The sequence below is a fragment of the Bos grunniens genome, chromosome 23, assembly GCF_055505025.1.
Source record: "Bos grunniens cultivar Pamir isolate PY7600 chromosome 23, Bosgru_T2T1.0, whole genome shotgun sequence".
In the NCBI taxonomy this organism is placed as follows: Eukaryota; Metazoa; Chordata; class Mammalia; order Artiodactyla; family Bovidae; genus Bos; species Bos grunniens.
The window spans coordinates 50,609,709-50,634,673 of NC_141187.1; the positions used below are offsets into that span (position 1 = coordinate 50,609,709).

The 24,965-nt window shown below is 53.1% G+C and overlaps 1 protein-coding gene across 2 annotated transcripts; it reads left to right on the forward strand.

The window, feature by feature from the left end:
• Positions 1-1,839: 1,839 nt before the first annotated feature.
• On the forward strand, positions 1,840-10,787 carry NRN1 (neuritin 1). 2 transcript variants are annotated; one of them, XM_086370909.1, is made up of 3 exons: positions 1,840-2,174; positions 6,209-6,353; positions 9,611-10,787. In XM_086370909.1, the coding sequence occupies exons 1-3, from the start codon at positions 2,120-2,122 to the stop codon at positions 9,837-9,839; spliced, it is 429 nt and encodes a 142-aa protein (XP_086227035.1). In that variant the 5' UTR covers positions 1,840-2,119; the 3' UTR covers positions 9,840-10,787. The 2 variants fall into 2 exon arrangements, with proteins under 2 accessions (XP_086227035.1, XP_086227037.1); XM_086370911.1 differs by lacking the exon at positions 1,840-2,174 and adding an exon at positions 5,807-5,950.
• The last annotated feature ends 14,178 nt before the right edge of the window (positions 10,788-24,965 follow it).

Sequence of the window (24,965 nt, forward strand, 5' to 3'; positions counted from 1 at the left end):
CCCAAGTCTGGGCCGAGCGGGGCCGGGGCACGCGCGTGGGGCCCCGGGGGTGGGGCGGAACCGTGGGCGGGCCTGCGGCGGCTCCCCCGAGGCCCCGCCCCTCGGACCAACCTCTCGCCTCGCCATTGGAGGGCGTGGGGGGCGGGTCCCAGGGACACCCCCCTCTCGCCACCGGCCCCCGCCCCGCCCCCCGCCGCCCACGTTTTCGGCTCCTCCAGGCGCCTTCCCTGCGTAGGGAAAGGAAACACCCGGGGCGACCACACGGCCCCGGGACGCTGGAAAGGCGCGCTGCCCCGACCCCACCGCCCGGCCGCCCAGACCGTAGGCCTGGAGATGTCAGGGAGGGTGGGATACGGGGCCCCGCCCCCAGGCCCCCACCTCTGGGTGCGGGATCTGGCGGGTGCGGGTCACACAGTGCCGCAGTCAGGCCCCGCGCTCCCCTTTAGCGCGTCACCCTCCACCGCCCTTCTTTCGCCCCTTCTTCCCCTTTCCCCGTCTCTGCATCCCCGAAGAGACGCGAGCGCCGATGGCGCGGATCCGAGGGAAAGTGAATTCGACTCGATGTCACTTTAACGACTTGCATAGCTACTGCTCACTTAACATCTCGTTTTCTCCTGTAATTTGGGGAGATTTAAGGGTCGTTTTCATTTCTTTTTTCTCTTCATGCGCTTAAAGTTGGCCGACTGCTTCCTTAGCATGTGATGAAAGAAGCTAGAGTTTAGGCTTCTCTTGGTGCAGAGAAAGGGAAGGAAACCAAAGCTTAACGGCGTTTAGGAAGAAAATAGCTCTGTTCCTGTCTCATCCTTAACTCACGCTGCTGGGTAGCAGCACCTCTCAGGAGCACAGGCGCAGCTGCAGAAGCGCTTGGTTGCAGAGAAGGCTGCGTCTACAAGGGTTTGCGCCCGAGCACCAAAACAGTGCAGGTGTGTGTGGATCCGGGTGTGCGTGTGCGTACGTGAGGTACGTGTGCGCGTGTTTGTGCGGCCCAATAACAACAAAAAAAAACCTCAAGAGGCGCATCAGGATCTGAAGGAACCCCTCACACTAGTGATCGCCTCGGAAATTTCCCAAAGGTCTGAGAGTTAGTAAATCCCTTGATCCGACAGTCGCCTTTGCAGAGCTCCTTCCTGCCGGCTCTCCCCGCTCTCCAAGATAGGTGATGCCACGTCTCTAGAAGCGGCCTCTTGCCTGCGCGGGCATCACGGAGGGCACGCGGTGCACATTTCGGGGGCACCGAGGGTGAAGAGTAAACCCCGGGGCCCCGCCGTGTGCGCGCGCTCCGGGCCCTGCGTGCGGGAGGGTCTGGGGCGCTCCGCTGGGTTCGCGGGCACGCGCGTGTGTGTGCGTGAGTGTGCGCTCACGCGCTCCAGGCCGTGCCCCTGAGCCCAGCCGCAGGGTTGGAGAACGCGAGCAGGCCAGCGCAGGGGGCAGGTGGGGGTGTCAGATTCTTAGAGCTGAGCTGTTTTCCCCTCCAGCTCCCGCTCCTCTGAACCCGGCTGCAACGTAGGGAGGGGGCTGGATTCGCCCAGGAGCTGGTGGAGGAGCGGGCTGAAACAATCGAGTGGGCGCGCCAGGACTACCCGGCTGCAGGCGGGGAGGGGAGAGGGAGCCCCGCTTCTGCGCAGAGAGGGGGCGGGGTTGGGGGGCCCCGGGAACAGCGAGGAGGCGGGGGTGGCCGCCGAGCTGGGGAAGTGGTCCCCCCCAACCCCCGAGAGGCGAGAACTCTTCGGACAGCGCATTAATTGGAGATAACTGATTAATTCGAGCTTCTGATGACTATAAATGGCGATTCTCTACCAAGGTGTCTTTATTTAAAAAAAAAAAATCGTTCCGTGTCATCCCCCACGTCAGGCCGGCTCGTGGGCGTGAGGCTGTACTTCCTCCGCCCCCTCCTAATGGAGTGAACCATTCCCAGCTCTCCCCCTCCCTCGGCCTCTCTCTCTCTCTTTCTCTCCCTTCCTCGCTCCCTCTCTTTCTCTCCTCCCTCTGCCTTCCCCGTGCATAAAGTCTCCGTCGCTCCTGGAACTTGTTGGCAATGCCTATTTTTCAGCTTTCCCCCGCGTTCTCCAAACTAACTATTTAAAGGTCTGCGGTCGCAAATGGTTTGACTAAACGTAGGATGGGACTTAAGTTGAACGGCAGATATATTTCACTGATCCTCGCGGTGCAAATAGGTAAGTGGACGGCGGGCCGGGCTCGAGGAGGGCGGCGGGCGGCCGGGCCCGAGGCACCCGGGGGGACCGACTGGCCCGCGGTCGCCCGGGGGTGCGGAGAAGCCGGCAAACCCCCAGGGATGGGGGCATGGCTCCTAGGGACTGGCGCGTCCCGGGTTGGTTTTGCTAAAAAAGAGAGAGAGAGAGACTCCAAATGTTCGCCAGGAAGTGTGTGCGGCGGGCTGTTTTCTGGAGGGGCTTTCCCCTCTTTTTACAAAGCGCACGTCCGTATTTGCTTCTTTCTCTTGGGTGCACCAGGTTTGGTGCGCTTTGGGGAAATGCATTGCTCCCTGCCATGCTGCAAAGCTTTATTTTGAAGGGTCGAAAGGTGAATGCAGGAACAAGATGGCTAGGCAGCTAGAACTGGAAAGTTTATGTGCAGAATGCAAAGATATTCTGGGGCTCAGACTGCTGCATTTAGAACTTTGTCATTCTCCCGCCGCCCCCCCCCAATATCCTAACTGCAGCGTTCACACTGGGCACCTCAGACAGGGCTAGGGGGCAAATTGAGAATGATAGGGAACCCCAGAGTATATCTTTCAATACGCTTATCATTAAGGAGCTTGAGTTCAGCTAAATATATATGGATATAATTTTCTATGCACGTTTGCCTCTTCTTTTCCACACAGGCATCTGTATGTTATATACGGGAAAGGGTTAAGAAGTGTTTGCAATATATGGTGTTGGGTGTTTGTAATTTTTGCTAGTTTGGGATTGATTATGGATGGATTTATATAGTCCCCATTTTATGTTAAGGAATCTTGAGTCCTAGTTCCACTGTCGTTGGGGCTTTTGAAAGTTCATATTTTTTTTTTCCATCCAAAATAAAGAAGGCGTAATGGAAGGGAACACGAGAAAACTCCCTTCTCTGTTGCTGGGTCAGAGCATTAATTAATGTAGCCTCAAAGTGAAAGTGAAGCAGATTATTAATAGAATGGACAAGAGAAAAAATAGAAACTCTTCAAATGGGTTTTCTGGAGAGGAGGGAATTGTTGGCTCCTGTCATTTGAGGCTGTAGCATTCTTTGCAGACAAATCCTTGCAGTATTGCGGGAGGGGGGTGCTTTAGGGAATTGGTTTGGTTGGGGCAAGAGATGAAATGAATAACATTTTTCTTCATGAGAAATGTGGAACAAACAGGCTTTGGAGTTATCTAAACATTAACATGGATTCTTTGCAATAGGTTTTTGTGCATTTGACAGGATTTTCAGAATCTGATTTTCCTTTTTGCATGAACATTGTAGGGATTTTAGAGTGTACAGATGCAGGATGTCGGCGGCATTTCCTTTAATTCCAAGAAATGATTTGATGTTTTGAATCTTTGACATTCATGCAAAGAGGTGCAATAAATAAAGAACATTTCTGATTGCAACAAATCCCTTAGATCTTGGAAATAAGTGGATGTGGTTTTTGCAATGACTGCAGATTTTTACAGAGCAGGAGACAGCAGTTGTTTTTGATATAGAGCTTGTAATCAGCAAAGGTTTGGGACTCTGCATTCCCTGTGAGAAATAACCTTACTTTGAACGGGGTAAAAAAGACAGAGACTGTGCATGTGAAATACGCTTGAAACACATTAACCTCAGCCGGGAAATGACCATTTGTTGGCTGTGGAATTGAAATTGAGTGTGTTTGTTCCCGAATGCCTGCCCTTTCCCGAACCGGAGGCTCGATCTTTATTAATTCATGGCTGGGAGCTGTCCCAAATCACTGACATTTGGCAAGAAAAATGGGGGTTGGGCAAAGAGGGGGAGGTGGAGGGGTGGTGAAGGCGAATGAAGACTAGGCGGGAGGAAGTTTGGAATGAATGAGAGGTCGAACAAATGAATGAACGGAAGGAGATGGCACAAGACACGGACACGGTGGAGGACAGGGAAGTAGCCCAGGTCACCCGCCCGAGCCTCGATGAAGCAGGGCTCAGGAAGGACAGCCAGGGTCGCCGGACTGAGATCTGCCCCGCTGCAGGAGCCTTCCAAACGCGTCCGGGGGCAAGCCCCCGGCCTCCCCAGCCAACTAGAGACCGAGGAGTCCGAGTTGCGAAAGACAGAAATTTTCACGACTTATTTTACACGCACGCGCACACACACATGCGCGCTGTGGAAGGGTTTCCAGCAGACCCTGAAAACATACCACGGCAGAAGCTCTTCCCGCGTCCCCCACAGCCCGCTCCTCGACCCCGGAGAACCCAATTCCCCTTTAAAGTATTGTCAGTGCATCTTAGGTGCTGCTTTTTCGCCACCAAGTTTTAGGGATGAAGGTGAGAAGAGATTGGGGGCCGGGGAGAGAGGATGGACTGTATTTTATTTCCTTTACTCGCTGCAAAGCAGCGCTTGCGGTGTGGTTTACAGGGGACGCCGCGCAGGGCTCATTTCATCCGCCCTCGTTCTGTTAGAACAAAAATTCGTTTATTTCTTCATTCTAGCTCAGTGTTCTAGCTGATACTGCAGTCCAAGGGCTCTTGCTATTTCGTGAGGGGACCGGGAGATTGACGAAGGTTGACGTATCGGCCCGAGCTTCCCGTTCCGGATTAGAAAGCTTAAGGCCCGCCCCGCTCTCCCTGCAGCAGTTTGCAAATGGTGTGCTCTCGGAGGCCTCTGCGGGTTCGGTCACCTTCCCCCTTGCCTGCTCCTGGCCCAGGGACCGGCGGCTGGGGGCGGTGAGGTGTCCGGTCCTCCCGGGAGACACACGCGAGCCGTGGCGCCCTGAACGCCGCCTGGAAGCGGCGGGCGCTCAGGGCCTGGACCCTGGAGGCCCCTCTCTCCCCTTCCCTCGCCCGGCAGCGCACATCTGCGCTTCGCGTGCGCACTCCTGGCGCCCAGGGTGCTTTTGGCCGCTGGCTTAGGCATCTTCAGCTCGGTTCGTGCCTTGGGATGGAGAGAAAGGGCCTCAGCAGCGCAGCCGCCGCCTGGAGCCCATCTCTCGGGTCCCGTGCCTCGGGGCTTGGCCGACCTGAGACCAGCATCAAGGACTCGGTGTCCCCTGGGTTTCCTCCTCCACCTGCTGCCACCGCCCCGGCTGCGACCCCGGCCCCTCTGGAGGGAGCCGCGAGCCAGAGGCCGAGATCCCCTGGCGGCAGCCAACCCGGCCCCCAGCTGCAGAGCTGGGGCTTGAAGAGGAAGGGTCGCGCCTCGTCGCTGGCTGGCGGAGCCGGGCTGGTTTTTCCCGAGGAGCTGAGCAAGGCAGAGGGAAGCAAGGGAACGGCCTCGGGGATCTGGCCTCGGGGAGGTGACCCGGGGTCACGAGCTCAGACACATCCTGACCCTGCCGGCCCTAACTGCCCGGGACCACCCTTTCCCCTCCCAGTCTAGGGGTGTAGGGCTTGCAGACGAGGACCTCACTAGGAACTCCACGGTAGACGATCCCTGTTATAGTGAAACAATCCAAGTCAGTGGCTGCTGGGGGCTTCCAGAGAATTTATTTATTCCTTCAGCAGTGCTTGCCCAGCGCCCACTAAGCAGCGGGCCCCAAGCCCAGGGATTGTTCACAGACTTGGCCCTCCGCGGCTCCCAGCTCTGAGCCTCCCAGCCCCTTCCTCACCCCTGCACTGTGCCGTCACACCCCTCCATCACCTCACAAAAGGGAAACCGCACTTCGAGAGCCTTGATGGGCCGGCTAAGGGTGTGTTGGGGAAGCGAAGCAGAGAGCCAGGAGAAAGAAATAAAAAGGCGGGGGAGGTGAGATGACAGAGCGAAGGAAACCGAAAAAGATGCAGAGAGCGATGCAGGCAGGGGTCGCACGGTAGGAAATAGGAAAGGCCTGGACTCCCCCAACCCCACACGCGCGAGCACGGGCCACCTGCAGAAGACGCTGGGTTGCCTGCAGCTCAGTCGTTCTCGGGCCCCACCGTTTATTCACCTTTGGCCCTGGTGCGCCCCGAGCCTGGGCGCCACTGGACACAGCTGGATGGGGCGATGCTCACTGGGTCCTGGGGGGCAGGCTGCGGGGCTCCAGGGCCGGGTGGTGGCACCGCTGACCAGTGTCCCCTGCTCCCCGCAGCGTACCTGGTGCAGGCCGTGAGAGCAGCGGGCAAGTGCGATGCGGTCTTTAAGGGCTTTTCAGACTGTTTGCTCAAGCTGGGCGACAGCATGGCCAACTACCCGCAGGGCCTGGACGACAAGACGAACATCAAGACCGTGTGCACGTAAGTGTCCTCTCTGTTGCGCGAGGTTCGGTGCTGGGGGGCGCACTGTGGAGGTGGGAGGGCGCCTTGCCTCCCGCTCTCAGGCCTTGGCTGGGGCCTGCCCTGCCCAAGGGGACCCTGTGGCCTGGAATGGGCAGAGGAAGATCCTTTCCTTGGGGCTCAGTCCCACGCTCCGCACCCTGACCCGTGCGCACAGAGGCCCGCGCAACCCGCACTCTGGAACCTCCAGATCCAGGGGCGAGAGGGCACCACCGAGAGCTGCTGGCAGCTCCTCTCCAGGCTTTGAGGCCCTCTTCCTCTTCCTCTCCTGCTGCGGGAAGGAGCACTTCAACCAGGACAGTTGGTTTGGCTTGAGGGGCGTTTTAGGTAGTTCTACCAGGTTTGCCTAAAAGGAAAGGAACGCCCCTATTTTGTCCCCTTCCTCTAATAAAATTCCCCTCTGGCACAGGCCAAGAAACTTCACTGGCAGCAAGTGAGTGCAGATCCCTCTTTCTCTTTCGAGGAGAGAAACTGAAAGAATATTTTATTTTGTGCAGGCGGCTTTGCCCAAATGTCCAGTAACCATCTCTGTGGAGTTTATAGCCAATTTGGAGCTTTAGGGTAGCTATCCTCCTCGCTTATCCCCCCACTTCCTGCATCTGCAAGGTGTCCCCAGCCCAGGGCAGCTAAGGGCCCAACAAGGCCCAGGGGTGTTTGCCCAGAGCCTGGCTAGAAGCACAGCTCCCAGCGGCAAATAAGGGTAGCAGAGTACTGTGGAGGGTCAGTCACATCTCAGCTGAGGCAGACCTTAGAAATACCCCCATCTTCTGCAAGACACATGCACACACACTTTCGTTTTATTTTTCAAAAACAGTTGTAACCCTTCCCACCCCCATCACGGCCCTTCCTGTAAAGCCCAGGTAAAAGGTGTTCCTTGTTTCCCGTAGGTTGCAGTGACCACTTTCTGCACCCTCCTTTGTACATTCTCAAGTCCTTCCTCTCTCCCTAATTCCTTGGGGGTGGCATGTTATTTGTTAAGCACTGAGTAGTTCAATGGGAGTGAATTTTGCTACACGCTTTCTTCAATACCCTGGTGTCCACCAGAAACCACAGCAGCCAAGTGGCTGCTACTTTCCTACCAGGAAAGGGACAAAAGGCTGGGTCTGGGATGCACACCCACCTGCTTTAGTCCTAAATGCCTAATGACAGGGAAGAAAGTACCTATAAAGATGGGCAAAAGCCTAAACAGAGATCAGCTCTCAATTCCTCCATCGTTTGCCAGAATTTACTTATTCCAAGCTGTTGGTTTCTTACCAGGAAAATGGAAATGGGGCGGGGCCCTCCCAGAGGTGGCAAACCACAGCTGGGCCGAGAGACTGCCACTCTGTTGATGGCACTGAAGGCCACCTCCTCTCAGTGCCGGTGCTTAGTCGCTCAGCCGTGTCCGACTCTGCAACTCCATGGACTACAGCCCGCCAGGCTCCTCTGTCCATGGGGATTCTCCAGGCAAAAATACTGGAGTGGGTTGCCAAGCCCTCCTCCAGGGGATCTTCCCAACCCGGAGATCGAACCCAGGTCTCCCGCATTGCAGGCGGATTCTTTACCATCTGAGTCACCAGGGAAGCCCACCTCCTCTCAGACCCACCTGGATTCTGTCCTCCCCTGACCAATCTCTCTTCCAGGAAGACCTGGTCCCCATCTGGTCATGCATAAAGAAAGGAGAGATTGAAACATCCTTTGGGAGGTGTAATTATGCAGAGAGCTGTCCTGCCGCCTCTCCATTTCTCTAAATCTCAGTATTTATTACAAATTGAGGAACTTGGAAGGCCTGCGCCCCAGGCCCTGCAGTCCTCATAAATCAGAGACTCACGGAGGTCATTAGAAAGCAGCCGGAGCTCAAGGCAGTCCAACAGACCTTTATAACTTGACTGTCAGCCAGAAGACGGGGTGGGAGTTGGAAACCAGGACAAAGCCTGCCTTCAGCGTGCTTACAGTCCAGGCCGGTGAGCAGAAAGGAGGGAGGGGAGGAAAGAACGCACAAATTTCGTGGAGGGCCCTCGCTGGTGACCTGACACCAAGGGCCCTGGGGAAGGGGGAGCCAGACCGGAGTTAGCAAGACGGCACGGATCGACCCAGCCCCGAAAGGAGACAGCGGCCCAGGAATCGATCACGGGTTGGAATTATATTTAGTCTGGAGATCTATTTTGGGTTTTCAGAGGAAAAGGGGGGCAAAAAAAAAAAAAAAAAAAAGGACAAGTTGGATGAAGGTTGTGGGGGCGGGGCTAGAAGCCGAGCCCGGGAGGATAGAGCGGCCGAGGAAGGCACTGGCTCCGGAAGAGGCGAGCAGGGAGGACTGGGAGCCCGGCCCCTCGAAGGCCGGCGCGGCGGGCTCTACGCTGGCCACGGGCCCTGCGCCTGGGGGCGGGGGGCTGGCACCACCTCCCGAAGGTCGCAGGGGTCCAGGGCCGCGGAAAGGCCTGGGGGTGAGGGGTTGGGGAGAGCAGGGACCCGGGGCGCAGGGCCTGAGCTCTAGGGGTTAAGGAAGCTGGAGGAGGCGAGGGAGCCGGCCCGGGGGCACGGGCGCTGGCACTCACCGACTCCGGGGAGGCAGAGGCGGGCGGCCGTCTCCGCACCGGATCCGAGCCGGGAGGGTGAGGCGAGGGGCCGCGAAGGACCGAAGCGAGCGAGGAAGAGGAGGGTGCGACGAAGGGACCCGGGGGAAAACCCGAGGGGAGGAAAAAGGACGAAGACAAAGAAGGGGAGAGAAGGGAGACGAGGAAAGCGGGAGACAAAAGGCGGAGCGGAGGAGACGGAAGGCCGAGGCGAGCGGGCGCGGCGGCTTGGAGACGGAGGGAGGGGAAGGAAGGGCGAGGGGAGGGGGCGCGGAGCCGCGGGGAGGGCCGCGCGCCGCGCCGGCCGGCCGTCCTGCAAGCCGAGAGGCATTAATGGGCGGCAGCTTGCGCGGCTTAGCGCTGTTTTCCTAGCTGTGCCCGCCGAGGCCGGCAATCTGTCAGCGCAAGCCCAGGTGCCAGCGCGGCGCCGTGGGCGCGGAACCCGACCGGGAAGGGGCGGCCCCACCTTGGGCAGCGGCTCCCCGGACTGGACGAGGTCCCGGGGGAGGGGGTAAGGGGGAGAGAGACGGGGCGCCCCGGGCTGCAGAGAGGAGGGTCGCCGGGAGCTTGGCCGGGCCGCGAGGGGGACACTCGCGTGGGCGCAGGCCCGGGGTCCTGTCCGCGCCCACAGTGAACCTCCTTCTGCTCTGTTCTGTTCCTCGCCAGATACTGGGAGGATTTCCACAGCTGCACGGTCACGGCCCTTACGGATTGCCAAGAAGGGGCGAAAGATATGTGGGATAAACTGAGAAAAGAATCCAAAAATCTCAACATCCAAGGCAGCTTATTCGAACTCTGCGGCGGCGGCAACGGGGCGGCGGGGCCCCTGCTCCCGGCGCTGCCCGTGCTCCTGGTGTCTCTCTCGGCAGCTTTAGCGACCTGGCTTTCCTTCTGAGCGCCGGGTCGGCTCCCCTCGCGCGCGCCCGCACTCACGCCATGCTCCCGGAAACCGAGAGGAAGATCCATACGTTCTTTGGGGACGTTGTGATTCTCTGTGATGCTGAAAACACTCATATGGGAATTGTGGGAAATCCTGATTCTCTTTCTGATTTCGTTTGGTTCCTTGTGTTTCATTTGCCAAATGTTACCGATCAGTGAGCAAGCGAGCACAGCCAAAACTCGGACCTCAGCTTCAGTCCGTCTTCACACAGAAATACGAAAACGGCAAACCCACCCCATTCTTTTTTTTTCTTTAATTTTTATTTTTTTTGGCACAAGAATCTCAGGAACGGCCCTGGGCCGCCTACTATATTAATCATGTGAATACATGACCAATGATGGGCTCCTCCTAACAGGAAAGAGGAGAGGAGAAGGCCAGGGAAATGCATTGAAGAGAGCAGCATCTCGTGAATAATTCACGCTCACTGTCTTTCTAACACAGAATCTTGTTTTGATCATTTCCACTGCACATTTCTCCTCGAGAAAAGTGAAAGGACAGATGGCCTTGTGTTTCAAGGCTACAATGGGGAGAGGGAGGGAGTTGAGGAAACCTCGGGTCAGAGGTGCAGGCTGCCAGAAGCAACGCTGCTGACGTCACTGAAAGGTTAAGCTTTACCTGCTCGTGTTGATGCATCTTTCGAAGTCCACTGCCTTGGTTTTCCCTCTTGTTTTAGCTGTTCCACATACAGTAATACCTGAATAGCCAACGGTATAGATCACAAGGGGGGGATGTTAAATGTTAATCTAAAATATAGTTAAAAAAAGATTTTGACATAAAAGAGCCTTGATTTTAAAAAAAGAGAGAGATGTAATTTAAAAAGTTTATTATAAATTAAATTCAGCAAAAAAAAAAAAGATTTGCTACAAAGTATAGAGAAGTATAAAATAAAAGTTATTGTTTGAATAGGGGTGTCCTCTGTTTCCTGCCCCAAGCCTACTTTCTTGGCGAGTTCTCTTGGGGTTCCCTGAAGGGACACAGGATGCCAGGTGGTAAATTCACCAGCTCACCAGCCATCTGTTAACCTACCGTCCTCAAGCCGTGGGTTACCAGAACATCTTGCCACTTCCCTGAAATCGTCTTTGCTTAAGAGAAAGGGGAAGCTATATTTTACTTCTGTAAGCCAAAAGGCAGGGGTCCTTCCTAGGGGAGGTTTGGGGGCGCTGGCCTTGCGCGCCTCTGAGAATGCACACGCGGACCCACGCGGGTCGGAAGCCCGAGCCCCGGCCTGCCGGCCGAGCCCTGCTCGCGACTCGCCGCTTCCTCTGCGGTGGCCGGAGGCAGCTCTCAGAGGAACCACCATTAAGGGCTCCAGCGGAGGGGCCAGAGGCGCGGTCCCTGGCAGGGATCGGGCGAGCCCTTTCATAATTAATAAGACAGCTCAGCTGAAACGGCGAGGGCCCCATCGATCCCGCAGGCGAGCTGCTTCCACCTCCCCTATTTTTGGCCGGCTTGGTCTCACGGAGAAGTAACGGCCCGCGAGTAAACTCGGTGGAGCAGCCCTGGGTCTGGGACGGCCGGAGGAGAGCAGGCTGCGGGAGGCAGAGCCGAATGTGGGTCCCCGGGTTCCAGGGCGGCGAAGTCGGATTTCCTGGACAAAGTGAGGGTGGAGGTCGTGGCGGGGGCGGGGGGCGGTGCGGAAACTGGCGGACCGCAACGGAGACTGCGGAGGCGGCCGCGGGTGCCGGCGCCGGCTCCTAAGAGGGTGAGCGGGGGCCCTGAAATGCAATGTGTAAACAATCGCTGGAGTAACCGTTCATAAATCAAACCCAGTGGGTCGCAGCGCAATCTGCATTCCCCCCACGGATTGAATTCCAGCAACACATGCGCCCCTGCGCCCCGAGCGCCGGGAAGCGGCGAGGATTCTGAACCGCGGCATCTATTAGCGCTGCCGGTCCACGCACGCGCTGCACCCGCCCCTCCGGGGCATATTCCCCCGCCGCCTGCCCAACCCGCCAGCTCTCCTGCCCATCCCTTGTCTCAGGCCAAACCCAAGGAGATCTAGCTGCCTGCGCGCAGTGGTCACCCACCGAGGAACTCTGGTTGTTTGGCAAAATAGACTTTGGTTCTAGTTTCAATGGTAATTTTCGGTCTCAGTATAAATGGCATGATTCTAACCTGAGCTCAGCGCCTGGAATTCAAATTAAAATGTCTGAGCCTGTTTTAAATAGAATCTACTTAATGAGGGAGGGAGGGAAATAAAGAGCGCTTACACGGGCCATTCTTGCTTTAACATCTTCCCGCCTAGTCATGCCTCTTCCGGCCCCCAAAACGGGGGCGAACCAGCGCGCACCACTGGGCCCTTTGCTCGCCAAAGGAAAACGCACGCGACGTTCTCCCCAGGCTTGAGAGGGCAGGGCGGAGACCCCTGGGACACACGGAAGGCGCCCCTCCCCGCCACGGCGCGGGCTTCCCCCCTGGGAATCGACCACTTTCGAGGTCTGGAAGGAGACCAGGCGGAGGGAGGGGCTCCGTCGCCCTCTCCTGCAGGACCTGGTGCTCCTGCGGCCTCCCAGGCGGGGCTGCCCTCGAGGGAGGCCTGTCTCGGATCTTCCCTGGGAGCCTCCCGAAAGCTGGGTGCCGCGTAGGGGCTCCCTCGCCCTGTCTCAGGCCCCGGGCCCACCCTCACGTGCTCCTGGATGGAGCCCAGGTTCGCGGGGCGCACCTGGCGGGTTAGAGGCCGCTCCTTCTAGCTGCGGTGATTGTTCAGTTATTATCACGCCGTCTTCGACTGTAATTTGTTTAACCAGGATGACATCTCCATATGTTAGCTGGTGTTACCGTGTTTTTTTTTTTTTTAAGCAGCTTCGCGGTAAGCCCTGATCCCAGCTCAGGGAGGTATTAACCAAGGTGAGCCGCAAGTCAGTCCCAAGGCGGAGGGGCGGGGCGGGGCGGGGCGGGGCGGGGGGGGGGGCGGTGAGGAGTGACGATCAAGCAGGAAGGGGATGGGGTCTACCGTGCCGACCACCTGGGCCTGGTATTGCACTGGAGGACCTGGGACAGGGGAAGGGGCCTCCTGCCCTCCACCCTCTGTCCAAGTAGACTCAAGACACAGGAGTCAGCCCACCTGAGTGTGATGCTTGGTTATCTTCAGGAAAACCTCTGAGAGGCCCGCTCCGGAGTCCCTGCTCAGCCCGAGCCTTCGGGAGATGGATGTATAGGGGGGCGCAGAGAAGTGCAAGGGAAGGAGAAGGCCGAGGGCGTGCAAACTGAGGACTCAGGCCTGGGAGAAAGATGGGGGGCCTGACCCAGGAGTAGGGCTGGAGGGGCTGGAGGGAGGCAGTCGCCTTGGGCTGGAGACCCCAGAGCTATGGGCCAGAGGCGGGGCTACAGATGAGCCTTCGGCCTGTTCTCATTCAGGACCCTCCGAAAAGCGAATCTGCACGAGGCTCCCCACGGAGATTTTCTTTCTGTGTATCTGGAAATCCTTTCACTCTGATGGATTCTGTGTGGGAGAGGCGAGTGGCCGCGCGGGGGGCGGGGTGGGGGGCGGGAACCGGGCAGGCTGAGCGCAAGCACTGGGAGTCCAGAGTCAGATGGATGGATAGAGGAGACAGAGAAGCCTTTTCTCCCTCCCCAAACTCCCTCCAAGCCTGGCAGAGTTGCTTCCGGAAGGTCTTCAGCCCTCCTCTCTCTCCCACTCCCTGCCCCCCACAAGGGGCTCCATCCTGGCAGGACCAGCTGGGCACCTGAGGGGTCCACACTCTGGAACAGTCCACCTCCCTGTCCCCCGGGGCCTGAGGAGGGGCTCCCGGCCACCCCTGCCTTCCTTCCCAATACCCACCAAAGGAGATCAAAGGACTGTGGCCTCACCCCTTGCCCCGAGTGAAAACAGAGTGGGAGGCGGGAGCCATGCACACACTTGCTCTCCCAGGAGTCACTGGTGGCCGCTGTCCGTGCCTGCCGAGGCCTGCGTGGCAGGGAACTATGCAATGATGTAGTTTGGAGCTTTCCCCGAAGGAGAAGAACAGCATCTCCTGGGACCATGGCAGTCTGGGTACCAAACCCAAATACCAGAAGGAAAAAACTGGGCCGATAGAGAATAGACTTGTGATTGCCAAGGAGGGAGGGTGGGGTGGGGTGGGGAGGTGGACTGGAGGTTTGGGATGAGCAGATGCAAACTATTACATACAGGATGGATAAACAACGAGGTCCCACTGTACAGCACAGGGAACTCTATCCAGGATCCTGTGATAAACCACTGTGGAAAGAATATGCTAATGAATTCATACACATACAGATATGTCTGAATCACTTCACTGTACGGCAGTAACACAACATTACAAATCAACTATACGTCAATAGAAGGAAATTTTAAAAAATAAATAGAATGAGCCAGGAAGAAAGAAAGAAAGAAACCGGGAGCCGTGCTGCCTAGCCGGACTAAGGCAACGTCCTCCACTCAGCCCTGGTTCAGGGAAGGAAGGACAGGGACAAGGAGGAGTGTAAACCCTGCATCCAGATTCTCACCCTGGATGGACATGCCTTCAGGGAGCCAGAAGACCTGTCACCAGCCACATAACCAAGGCTGGATTCCTTAACCCCTCCAGACCTCAGTTTCCTTGGGGATGGTCATACCCGCCTCATGAAGTTGTACTTTGTCTCAAATGTGATGACGTAGATGAAGCACTTTGCTGCCACACGCCTCTTACCTACTGTTAGACGTTATTATTCTTGTTTGCGCCTGCCTCCACACAGGCTTGACCCCATGGTCTTAATGAATTCTTTAAAATCATCTGGAGTGGAGAACTTCATTACGGCCTTTAATACTGTGAGGCACCTTTCCTTTATAGTGCTGCATGTGTGTGTGTGTGTGTGTGCGCGCGCACGTGCACGTGCCCTCAGTCACATCCAGTGCTTTGTGACTTCGTGGACTGTTGCCCACCAGGCTCCTCTGTCCACGGGATTTCCCAGGCAAGAATACTGGAGTGGGTTGCCATTTCCTTCTTCAGGGGAGATTCTCAACCCAGGGATCCAACTCACGTCTCCTGCATTGGCAGGCATGTTCTTTTCCACTGAGCCACCTGAAAAGCCCCTTCCTTTATAGGCCAGCAACTTAATTTCCTCTTGCTACAGGCTACCCAGTGCTCCAGCCTGCTCTGGTCTTCTTAGGAAGCTCTAGATAAGTTTCCTGAGTTGTCACCCTCTGGACAGGGTCTGTGTCCCTAGACCCTACCCCGCCCCACCTGGCATGGGAGCCTAGGCCAGCCTCCTGCCCCTCACTGCTTTCCAGCCCTCAATCTGGGGTCCCTAGTTCTCGCAACACTAAAGGGTCTGCTCCAGAAGCCTCCCCCACAGCTTCTCTCCCCACTCCTGCCCCCCGCCATTTATATTAAACCACTCTCTCAAAATTAAACCAGAAAAAGGAATCATTCCTTGTAATCAGCCATGTAATACAGTGCTACACAGAGCCAAGAATATTAACCCACCCTGCACTAATGTTAACAAACAAGTATATTCTCATACACCTCTCCCCAGCTCGTGAAAACACATCCTAACATATACTCATATGCAGGGTGGGCTCTTTTTTTCACTTTTACAGAATTATGATATACTTCTCTTCTATTAATCCTTCAAGATCAACAGCTAAACCTATAGCTCCTTCTTTTAAATAGCTACACAATGTTTCTTAGACAATCATACTACAATTTATTTCCACCCATCAATGGACATTCAGGCTTTTCCAGTTTTATTTGTGTGTCCTACAAATATTGTTGTAATAAACATTCCTGTTGAAACAATGTTGCTTACTAGTATTTTTATTTCTTCAGTAGATTCAGTTCAGTTCAGTCACTCAGTCGTGCCTGACTCTTTGCAACCCCATGAGTCACAGCACGCCAGGCCTCTCTGTCCATCACCATCTCCCGGAGTTCACTCAAACTCATATCCATTGAGTCGGTAATGCCATCCAGCCATCTCATCCTCTGTCATCCCCTTCTCCTCCTGCCCCCAATTCCTCCCAGCATCAGAGTCTTTTCCAATGAGTCAACTCTTCGCATGAGGTGGCCAAAGTACTGGAGTTTCAGCTTTAGCATCATTCCTTCCAAAGAAATCCCAGGGCTGATCTCCTTCAGAATGGACTGGTTGCATCTCCTTGCAGTCCAAGGGACTCTCAAGAGTCTTCTCCAACACCACAGTTCAAAAACATCAATTCTTCGGTGCTCAGATTTCTTCACAGTCCAACTCTCACATCCATACATGACCACAGGAAAAACCATAGCCTTGACTAGACGGACCTTTGTTGGCAAAGTAATGTCTCTGCTTTTGAATATGCTATCTAGATTGGTCATAACTTTTCTTCTAAGGAGTAAGCGTCTTTTAATTTCATGGCTGCAATCACTATCTGCAGTGATTTTGGAGCCCCCCAAAATAAAGTCTGACACTGTTTCCACTGTTTCCCCATCTATTTCCCATGAAGTGATGGGACCGGATGCCATGATCTTAGTTTTCTGAATGTTGAGCTTTAAGCCAATGTTTTCACTCTCCTCTTTCACTTTCATCAAGAGGCTTTTGAGTTCCTCTTCACTTTCAGCCATAAGGGTGGTGTCATCTGCATATCTGAGGTTATTGATATTTCTCCCAGCAATCTTCATTCCAGCTTGTGCTTCTTCCAGCCCAGCATTTCTCATGATGTACTCTGCATAGAAGTTAAATAAGCAGAGTGACAATATACAGCCTTGACGTGCTCCTTTTCCTATTTGGAACCAGTCTGTTGTTCCATGTCCAGTTCTAACTGTTGCTTCCTGACCTGCATACAGATTTCTCAAGAGGCAGGTCAGGTGGCCTGGTATTCCCAGCTCTTTCAGAATTTTCCACAGTTTATTGTGATCCACACAGTAGATTGCAGCTGCTGCTGCTGCTAAATCACTTCAGTCGTGTCCGACTCTGTGCGACCCCATAGATGGCAACCCACCAGGCTCCCCCACAGTAGATTAGATCCCCTCAAATTTGGATTGCTGAACAAGAAGGTATGTATATGTGTTTATTTTTTATTTTTAAATGTGTATGTCCTTTTAATCTTTTTACTGTTTCATTACATTCCCGAAGAGCATACTGCTCGTCTGCGCACATCCTCATCAGCACTGCATGTCAGCACTGCTCGTCTGCGCACACCCTCATCATCCTCATCAACACTGCACGTCAGCACTTTCGGGTCTGTCAGCGCAGTGGGTGACTGGTGGTTTTCTGGAGGCCACACTTCGCAGCTCTGCATTGGGTGCTCTGGGCCCCTCTGCCTTGATTGCCACCACCACCACCATCACCCAACTGGTGGGGAAGGTCCAGCTAAACTTTCTGTCCTCCTCCCTCTAACAAGGGCAGAGTCAGGCCTAATTGTTCCTGGAAACCGCTGACTTTCTCGCTAATCTAATAGGCACACCTCCTGGAGCCGAGGGTGTGGATCCTGCTGTCCTTGGCCAGGGACCAAGGGCAGGTGGAGTGGGGTCTCGGCCACTTCCACTAAGGCATGACCCCCGTGGATCCGTGGGCCAGTGCCACGGCTGGAGCTCCTGGCCTGTATGGCGTGGAGAGTGAGGAAGGGAGGCGTCCCCAAAATGACAGCTGAACTCTTTTCCACCCGATGAGGCCAACGGGGAGCAAACCAGGAGGACGGGGCTACAGACCCGGGTCACACTGTCTCTCGTCTCTTCCCCACTTACTCCATTTCGCTCCTTAAAAAATCTAACTTACTTTCATGGAGCACATGATACACGCTAACCATTATGCTAAAGCTTTGCCAACAGCATCCCATTTTTGCACTAATTTCTGTAGGAGATTGCATTCTCCTCACTTTACAGATAAGGAACAGGTTTAGAGAGAGGTTAGAAATTGGCCCCAAATCAGCAGGCAGAGCTGAAATGTGAGCATTCATCTGTTTCGGGAACCTGTTTTAAGACTTCACTTTGCTGTTTCTATTACTATTTTGAGCCAAAAGCGAGATAGATAGCACAAGTGAAAAAAAAAGAAAGAAACAGGAGTTCTATGATAGGGAGAATAATGACGTTGAAAAGAGTTCTAATCCTTGGATTCTGTGAATGTTAGTTACACGGCAGAGGAAAGTAAATGCTGCAGACTGAGATCGGTTGCTAATGGGTTGACCGCAAAATAGGGAGGTTAGCCTGGGTTGCCCCTGAGGACCCAATATTATCATGAGGGTTCTTTGAAGTAGAAGAGGGCAGGGTCAGGGGATGTAGGAAGGCCTCCACTTACCTTTGCTGACTTTGAGGTTGGAGGAAGGTGCCCACAATCCAAGGAATCTGAGCAGCCTCTGGAAAGTGGAGAAGGCAAGGAAACAGATTTTTGCCTGGAGTCTTCAGAGAGTCATGCAGCCCGGTGAGGTTAGACCAGTGAAATCCATGCCAGACTTCTGGCCCTCAGCACTAACTCTGAGATTAGAGATTTGCATTGTTTAAGCCACCAAGTTTATGGTAATGTGTCACAGCTGCAAACAGAAAAGTCAGACAAATTCTAATTTGGGGGGATTTTATTTAAATTTTTTATTTGCATTGTCTATTCACAATGATAGTTTCAGTTGAACAGCAAGGGGACTCAGCCATATGTATACATGTATCCATTCTCCCCCACACTCCCCTCCCATCCAATACAAATCTGATTTTTTATGTTACAGATATTCAGAGAACCCTTGCTGGGATCTGCTCAGGGCCCTTCTTTGAGTTTTGGGGGGTCCCTGGGGATGGGATGGTGGCAGCCTGGCGGAAGTGGTACACGTGAAGGAAAGAAGACCTTAGGGACCGAGTTTCAAAGGACAAGCAAACAAAGACTTGTGCTGACGTTTTACCACACGTCGGCACAGAAGCTTCATCTTCTCCGTTTTGTGTCTCTTTTAGCTGCAAAAGCCTTCTTTTCCTCCGGGAATTTCGGAGACAGCCCGGTGAGTTACTAGTTTCTGTACCAGCCACTCACAGGCCTGCTCGGGTATGAGAGGTTCATGTACAGAGATAGACAGTTTGACGGGACTTCAGTGAAATGAATGCATCACCAGGTGGTTATTCTCTTGATAAATCACAGCATCTAATTTTAGCCACACACCTTATCACCTGGAAAAATCAGGTATTGGGATGACTTTTTTCTTTTTTAATGGTGGTGGGGTTTCCAACTTTGTATGTGACCTAGAGGACAGAAGGAAGCAGGTGAAAGTGAAAGTGAAAGCCACTCAGTCCTGACCGATTCTTTGCGACCCCATGGACTATACAGTCCATGGAACTCTCCAGGCCAGAATACTGGAGGGGGTAGCCTTTCCCTTCTCCAGGGGGTCTTCCCAACCCAGGGATCGAACCCAGGTCTCCCGCATTGCAGGCGGATTCTTTACCAGCTGAGCCACAAGGGAAGGCCGAAGTGGGTCCAATCTCTGTGGAATTCCTGGAATGAGTCCCTTGCCCTGGGAGTCTAGAATGGGAAGTGAGTAAGACAAACACAGGGGAAAGCAAAGCCACGCAGCCACAGGCAGGTACTGCCTTCCACATGGAGAGAAACGCCGTAGACGAGTTCAAACCTGCTAAAGAGGAGAGGAGCGAAAAGGACACACTTGTCCGTCTGGGTTAATCAAGTCACAAATTGGTTTGTTGACATCAAGACACCACTGCGGGAGTCTCCTCTTGATTAAGAAGGAAGCGAGACGAGGCAAGCAAACCAGAGGGGCAGGCCTGACGGGTCGTTAGCTCAGCCTGATGGACAGGCAGAGCAGCCCAAGGCCCCTGTCCTCGGGCCTCATCTCTCCCAGGCCTCAGAGGGTCTGTGGCGCTTCCGGGCACGACGGTGAGAGATCACGACGGTGAGAGATGGCTCTGGGACCCTCCTCTTCCACCGGTCCCTCTCCGGGCTGGGGAACTGCGCCTCCCTCAGGCAGGACGGAAATCCCAAGCAAACCGGTTCATTTAGCTCTGGCCAAATACAAATTCTTCACAACAGGCAACCTTGAAAGGGACGAAGAGCATCTCGGGAGTGTGGGCTGCACATTCGCCAATGCCAACTCCACCAGGAGCTGTGAGCATCCCTGCCCGTGTGCCAGCCAGCCTCTGAGGCAGTCTCTCTGCCCAGCGCGTGGTCTCCACGCCCGCGCCGTGCACACTGGCCGCCTTTCGCCGAGCAGCCTCGGGCCAGTACATTTTCTTGCGTACCTGTTCTCCTACCCGATTTTCTGCACTATTTCCTGCTCTTACGAACAAAATGAGAGAGCCACCTACATGTCCTCAATTACTTTGTTTATTGGATGTGTTGTATATTTTTCCCCCTTTCTGAATAGCCCTTGCCACTTTTATAAATGGCAGGAAATAAACGGCTCAAATCTTTATTTTCAGGGATTGCTCTACATGCTATTCAAATCTTTATTTTCAGGGACTGCTATACATGCGTATTCAAATCCAAAATTCATAATGACACAGTCTCTTATTCCTATATTCTCTGATTCATATGTATCCTCTCTAAGAGATACACACACACACACACATTCACACTGCACTTGGGAAATCGACCTTATTCACTCTAATTTGCTCTAGGATCCTGCCTCTGAGGCACTAAATTGTCTCTGCCATTTTGTATCTCATTCTCCAGATGCTCCTTTTCCTCAGCTTCAGTTCAGTTCAGTTCAGTCGTTCAGTCGTGTCCGACTCTTTGCAACCCCATGAATCGCAGCACGCCAGGCCTCCCTGTCCATCACCAACTCCCAGAGTTCACTCAGGCTCACGCCCATCGAGTCAGTGATACCATCTACAACTTACACAAATCTCCAGTAGTCTAAAAGATACCCCCCTTTTCATCCTTCTGTCCCCCTACTACCGACCTGTTTCTCCATCCACCTCCTGGAGCAAAGCCCAGCCCACAAAGGACACGTTGGAAAAAACGTGGGAAAGACAGCGTTCCTTCCTGCTCTGCTAGCCCCACCCTCACAGCCCCGCCCCTCACAGCCCCTCCCCTCGCAGCCCCGCCCCACAGACCAGCCCCTCGCAGCACTTCCCCCCCCCGCCCCGCCCCGCCCGACAAAGGCCCCTCCCAGCCCCGCCCCTCTCCGGCCAGCCCCACCTCCAGCTTTTCTCCTTTCAACTACAGAACATCCTTCTCATTGGCCTCCTTCCTTCACCCCATTTGCATTTAACCATATAAAAATTATTTTATGTATTCTATTTTAAAATTTACCAAGAATCCACACTCACTGTAGGAAAATTAGCAACCGCAGGTGACCCAAAAGGGGGAAATTAAAATAACCGTCGTTTCTCCAGCCAGTAATATGCATTTTGGTCTCAGTGTATCTTGAATTCTCTTCTTTCTGCATGATTCTCTTCTTTCTGCATGATTGTGATCACAGCATTTCCTTTCTCAGGAAGCTCCACTTCCTTCCCCTTGCTGAATCATTGCCCAATGATTCAGGCTCCCTGCATGGCACCCAGGATCTGGTCCATCTCATCTCGCCAGACTCCTCCACATCCACAGCCCTCCACACCTCCACCCATGCCCTGCAGCCACTCAGGACTCTGTGCCCTTCCCTGAGCTGTTCCCCAGGGGCACTCTTTGCTCACTTAGTTCCCCCATCACCTCCCTCCACCCATGGATAGCTTACTCTTCAAGACTCCTTCAGGCTCCATCTTTCATGAATCCTTCTCTGACCCCCTGGTCAGAATTACTGGGTGTCCCTTCTGTTGACTTCTGCTTGTTCTTAATTTTGTACTAGAATTAGCTGTCTGCTGATCAGCTTTGTCTTTAAACCAGAAGTTTCCTGAGGTCAGGGACTGTGTCTCAATCATCTTTGCATCTCCCACGATGCCTAGCACTGAACCTGGCTCAAATGTTTATGGAGGAAAGAACATTTCCAACCCCTGTTGCCTCACACACATGTGGTTGCACACCATAATCTTAGAAGGATAAAGAAAGGTATTGTTGCTGTCAGTCCATCTGAGATGCTTCTTGCCAATGCCTTTTCTCCCTCAGAAACTTCTCTGGCAACCTGGGTGTTTATCCTTGGGAGAAGAGAGACATAAAACTGTTGCACTGTTGGACACGTGCAACAAAGTCCATCCAGTGATTAGAATCAAAGGAACAGACATTCCCATAGCAATGTGGATAAAATGAAATGAATGAAAAATAGCTAAAACAGAGTAGAAAGAGAAAGGGCTTCCCTGGTTGCTCAGTGGTTTAAAAAAAAAAAATCTGCCTGTAATGCAGGAGATGCAGGTCCAATTCCTGGGTTGGAAAGATCTCTTGGAGAAGGAAATGACAACCCACACCAATATTCTTGCCTGGGAAACATAGACAGAGGAGCCTGGCAGGCTATAATCCATAGGGTCTCAAAAGAGTCAGACATGATTTGGTGACTAACAACAATAAGAAAGAGAAAAGAAGCAATTCCTCCTTGGTATATCCTTTCCGTGCTTCTCAGAACAGCTTCCTACACATTTCATTAGCTTTTATGTTCTCTCGTGTGCTACAGGGGGACATGAAAGTCTCATGTTCTTCCCTTCAGTCCCTCCCTCTCATCCAAGGAACTCTTGAAATCAGTTCCTGCTTCCTTGTTTGATGAAAAAGAGAATTCTCCATGCTTCCCTTTCACCCAAATTATGAGCTTATCCCCTCAAGTGTAGACGACAACCGTGCATGCAGTGGCCAGCCTCTAGGATGACGGCCAAGGGTCTCTGACTGCCGGACTACATGCCTGTGTGTAATGTGTAGTCACTTTGCACAATGAACCAAGGCTGGCCTCGTGTGACCAGTATAATATCAATGAAGTAATGATGCATGGCTTCCAAAGCGAGGTCAGAAAAGGCCTTGCAACTTCCTCCTCCATCTCTCAGATCATTTTCTTTGGGGGAAGCCAGCTGTCATGCCATGAGGCCACTCAAGCATCCTTGTGGAGAAGTCCACATCAAAAGGAACCACATCCTCCCCACAGCCCCCAGCACTGACTCGCAGCCCCATGAGGGAGCCCCTGGGAAGCAGGTCCTCCAGCCAATCTTAACTTCAGACGGCTGCAGCCCCAGCTGATCTCTGACTGCACCTCCATGGAGACCTCAAGTCAGGACCACCCAGTCAAGCTGCTCTCAAACTCCTTTCCCAGAGAAACCATGAAGGATGATAAAAGATTCCTGTTGCTAAGATGCTGTTTGAGGATGATTTGTTATGCAATGAGAGCTAATAAAATGCATTTGGTATTTTCTTTCATTTTATTCTTCAGTGTCTGTTTGTCCATATGTTCATGTGAATCTTGATAGGTTTTATTTGTGAGACTCAAAAAGAAAGGACTTCATCGAGTATTGTGTAGTGAACAGCAAAGTACTTCAGCTGGGCTGTCAAGTATCTAAGTACTTTAAACAACGATTGCTGTCAACTAGGAATCAGGTACCACAGGGCAGCTTAGGAATATCAGTGTGTCCAACAGGAAAAAAGAGGAGCGCAGGTATTTCAGACGCAGTCGCTGTTGTTCAGTCGCTAAGTCATGTCCAGCTCTCTGTGATCCCATGGCCTGTAGCACACCAGGTTCCTCTGTTCTTCACTATCTCCTGGAGTCTGCTCAAGTTCATATCCACTGAATCAGTGATGCTATCCAACCACCTCATCCTCCATCACCCTTCTCCTCCTGCCCTCCATATTTCCCAGCATCAGGGTCTTTTCCAATGAGTCGGCTCTTCACATCAGGTGGCCAATGGATTGGAGCTTCAGCTTCAGCAATAGTCCTTTCAATGAATATTCAGGGTTGACTTCCTTTAGGATCGGCTTGTGTTTCAGACAGAGGTACTTAATACAAGGGAATAGTTAACATGTGTTAGAAAGGCTGGAAGAGGAAAAGAGGTGATGTCACCCGAGGAAACCACTGCAATGCTTAGGTCTGAAGGAGCCAAGGAGAAACAGCACAATGCAGAGCCCGTGGCCACTGTGACAACCGAGACTGTGAAGCTTTCCTTCCTGCCTGCCGGTCTCCTGCCAGAGCCTCCCATTGGCAGAAACAGATAGGAAGCAGTAAGCAAAGGAGTCTGGGAATTGTAGTTTGTGAGCCTTTGGCCCTATCAGTAGAGAAAAGATAAAGACAGAGCAGCTGAGGAGTTGAGAATCCATAGGCATTATTTGCCACTGGAAACAATAGCAGAAAAATGGAAATAAAGGTGTATGTATTTGACAAGGTTTACTCAAAAATAAAATGTCCAGCATGTGGTCCTTATTTGTGATCAGAGAAAGAGAAATTCAGGTCTTCCCACATTCATCTTCCAAGACATAGTCCAGGGACTTCTCTGGTGGCCCAGTGGTTAAGACTTTGCCTTCTAATTCCAGGGGTGCCGGTTCAACCCCTGGTTGGGGAGCTAAGATACCACATGCCACATGGCCAAAAAACCAAAACATAAGACGGAAACAATATTTTAACAAATTCAATACAGATTTTTTAAATGGTCCACTTAAAAAAAATCTTAAAAAAAGAGACATTGTTCAGTAGCAATAGGGTCAAAATTCTAAATTCTTCTAAAGTGTTGCCACATCACAGCCCTTTTTATTAATTGTAGAAGAGCATATCTAACAAGAAGAGCTAACACATGCAGCACAAAATACAGGCCAGGCACTGTTCTAACTACATTACAGTCGTTAACTCATTTACCGGCTACACATCTGCACAAGGTCAGTCCTAGTGGGATCCATTCTGCAGGGGAGCAAGCTCATCCCAGGGGAATTAAGTCCCACAGACAGTGACTCGCAGAGTCAGGGTCCCAACATGGTCGCCTGGTTCAGAGATTCCACGGCATGTCCCTCACGCTTTCACCAGCTTGCCTAAAATGCGGGGGCTACTCATCATTGCTTGTGCCTATGCCCAGAGTGTTCAAAATAATAATAATAAATTATAATAATATTGAAATATAAATATTATAAAATAATAAATATGAAATAATAATAATGTTGAAAGGAACAAAAGTCAAGGCCTGTCAAAGCTCAACCCCTGAGCTTTAGGGCCAAACTTTGACCCCGCTGGTGCGAATATCCACTCTACTACAGTGCAGCCCATGAACTCCTTTAGAATTAGAAAGACCATGGTTATGGAATGATCCGGGTCTCTCAGAGCTTTTTGAGTCTGGAAATATCCAATCCAAATCTGGA